At 35.6% G+C, this 2500-nt stretch overlaps 1 protein-coding gene across 2 annotated transcripts in view; it reads right to left on the bottom strand.

Moving 5' to 3' along the window:
- Window positions 1-910: 910 nt before the first annotated feature.
- LOC122528732 (proline dehydrogenase 1, mitochondrial) overlaps window positions 911-2500 on the bottom strand; it is a 17681-nt gene continuing 16091 nt past the window's right edge. For both annotated transcript variants that reach the window (XM_043654162.1, XM_043654163.1), the window contains 5 exons: window positions 2377-2487; window positions 2164-2295; window positions 1660-1859; window positions 1311-1399; window positions 911-1199 (listed from right to left, as the gene is read on the bottom strand). In XM_043654162.1, the coding sequence (XP_043510097.1) occupies window positions 994-1199; window positions 1311-1399; window positions 1660-1859; window positions 2164-2295; window positions 2377-2487 (738 nt within the window). In that variant the 3' untranslated portion in view covers window positions 911-993. The remainder of the gene's footprint in view (window positions 1200-1310; window positions 1400-1659; window positions 1860-2163; window positions 2296-2376; window positions 2488-2500) is intronic.

Below are 2500 nucleotides of genomic sequence, written 5' to 3'. Positions count from 1 at the left end.
CCCTGGTAACTACGCATAAAGTATTATGAAACTATATAATAGCGAATGTTCATCTCACACGAGTATTTTAAGTTAATTAAATACAATACACACCATATCGGTTTCGTTTTACATTTTCTTTTGTATTTTCACACGAAAAATCATCATATATATACATATATATATATATATATACATACATACATACATATATATATATACATATATATATATGTAATTATATATATATATATATAATTATATATATATATATACATACATGACTTCCAAACGAATAGTAAAGTATGTCAAAACACATATTCAAATGTATTCGCTATAAATAACTGTGCACGCACACACTACGAGATTCTTAAATAAAATATAAGACACAGGACTACAGCATATTTCAGGGAAAAAGGACACATCTTAATTCGATCGGAAATTTCATCGACTGAGCTTTAAAAACTACTTCGTATAGAAATCTTTTGTAAAAAAAAAGAAAGGATATGAAAGATGCCTGCAAATGAGATTATACTACACTAAATATCTCAATTTGTTTTTTCCCCTCTTTCTTTCTTTCTTTTTATATAAAAAAATCATTATTAAAAATGTACACGCTCAATACGATACATACCACGACCAAGTATGTGATATTGATCATGATATTTATTAATAAAGCGTAAAATGTGTACTCCCCACATATAAAAATCATAACGCGTCACTGAGAAGAGCCTTTTTTTTCCTTTCAATTAACATGAACGTAACATCAGCAATGAACATAGTTCTACCACATGGTGCGATATTGAGCAGTTTGCACTTTGATAATATTCACACTAAGGCAATTTTGTATAATGAGTAACACTGCATATCTCTTTCATTCACTCTCACGCGCGCACCATCATTTTGCTCTGCGTACCACAGAAAGTCTCCCCCCCCCCCCTCCCTTTCGAATAATTTACAATCACTACTTAAGTTTGATACTTAAAATCTGTCTGTGCAAACAAGACGAGCTACTCAGACGGGAGTGTAATTTCCCTTCGGTTTGTAAAATATCTGCCCACTTGCTAAACGCCTTAAAATTTCGGCCAGCAACAGGCGTTTCTCCTTCTTGATCTTCTTGAGTATACCCCGGTTCTCTTGTGCACGCCGAGACAAGTACGGTAATACTTCTTTCACTGGACCATAAGGAATATATTTGTACGCCGAATACCCAGACTGGCCTAAAATTTTTGAGTTCCGTCAGTCAAATAGTCTATTCGTTAGTTTAGTCCCGTGGTATTCCCAATGTCCCACACGGGAGCAATTTGATCGAACAGAATAAAAATACGTACCTAGTGGAAATGTTATATAGTCGCACATTCCCAACAATTGACCAAAACAAATCACCTTATCCTCTGGTGAGATTCCTATCTCCTTCATTCTATTTTATAACATATTTAGAATACCTTAATAAATAGTAATTGTTTGAATAACTACTACTAGTAAACGGTATGTCCAGTTTATTAAGACAGTGCAGTTATTATTCAGATTTATTTTATTCGTATTTAGTGCAATTATTATTCAAATTCTCGGAAATTGTATATTCGAATGGAAACAATTCTGCGTGCACGTATTTAAACCAGACATACAGAGATTTACATCTTAAAAATATTCTTATAGAGAATATTCTGCGCGACGTACTTTTCTATCGCGAAGCGTACTGTGTCCTCATTGTGGGACGCAACCATAATACCAATTTTCTTCGGATCCTCTCCTTTATCTTTGTACTGTTTCATTCGCCTTAAACACTCCATTAGAGTTCTATGATAAGAGTCGGTTGTAGCCTCGTACGTAGGATTCGTTGGATCAGGATAACCCATCGCGGCTGCTCTCGCCCTCTCCTGTATCAATAATTTCAAGAACTTTATCCAGACTCTTGCATCGACGCGATACAACAGTCACTTTAATCTAGTCAACGCCCAATCGACGAGTCTCTCTCAAAAATTCTGTCATATACTTTTACGCGTAAATAAGTACATTACCATTCATAAATTCAATTAGACCTGCAAAAATTAAAAGCAAAAATTTCCTGCGTACAGCGTGTGACAATTTGATCTATGTGCTATTCTACGCAGTGATCAAGTGTGAAAGATAGAGGGGGAGGAAGTTGTAGAATGCAAGTCAGTGAATGAGGGGAGGAATTACCTGTTCAATGTAAGCGCCACGGACGAGTTTAGCACCGAAATAGAAATTCTGTCGTTCAGCCTGTTCCAGATCCGTCTTCACTTCATTAAAAGCTTCTTGCAAGTATGTCTGATAAGTGTTGAACACCACGGCCTAGGAAGTAGACCATTTGCGTTTAGACCACTGAAAATTTACTAAGTGATAATATCGCATCTACAGAAGCAAAGCATTTACCTTACGTGTATTGTACTTGCGCATCATCTCCAACGTTAACCGCGATATCGCAGGTTGGAAATATGTTTGTTCAGCATCTATCATTATACGTACGTCTAATTTATCGGCCACCTGTAACAAAATT

Source organism: Frieseomelitta varia, unplaced genomic scaffold, assembly GCF_011392965.1.
Source record: "Frieseomelitta varia isolate USP_RPSP 00005682 unplaced genomic scaffold, Fvar_1.2 scaffold_255, whole genome shotgun sequence".
NCBI classification, from domain to species: Eukaryota; Metazoa; Arthropoda; class Insecta; order Hymenoptera; family Apidae; genus Frieseomelitta; species Frieseomelitta varia.
Note: the sequence above shows the minus strand (reverse complement) of the source record. Positions and strands in the feature narration are given on the sequence as shown.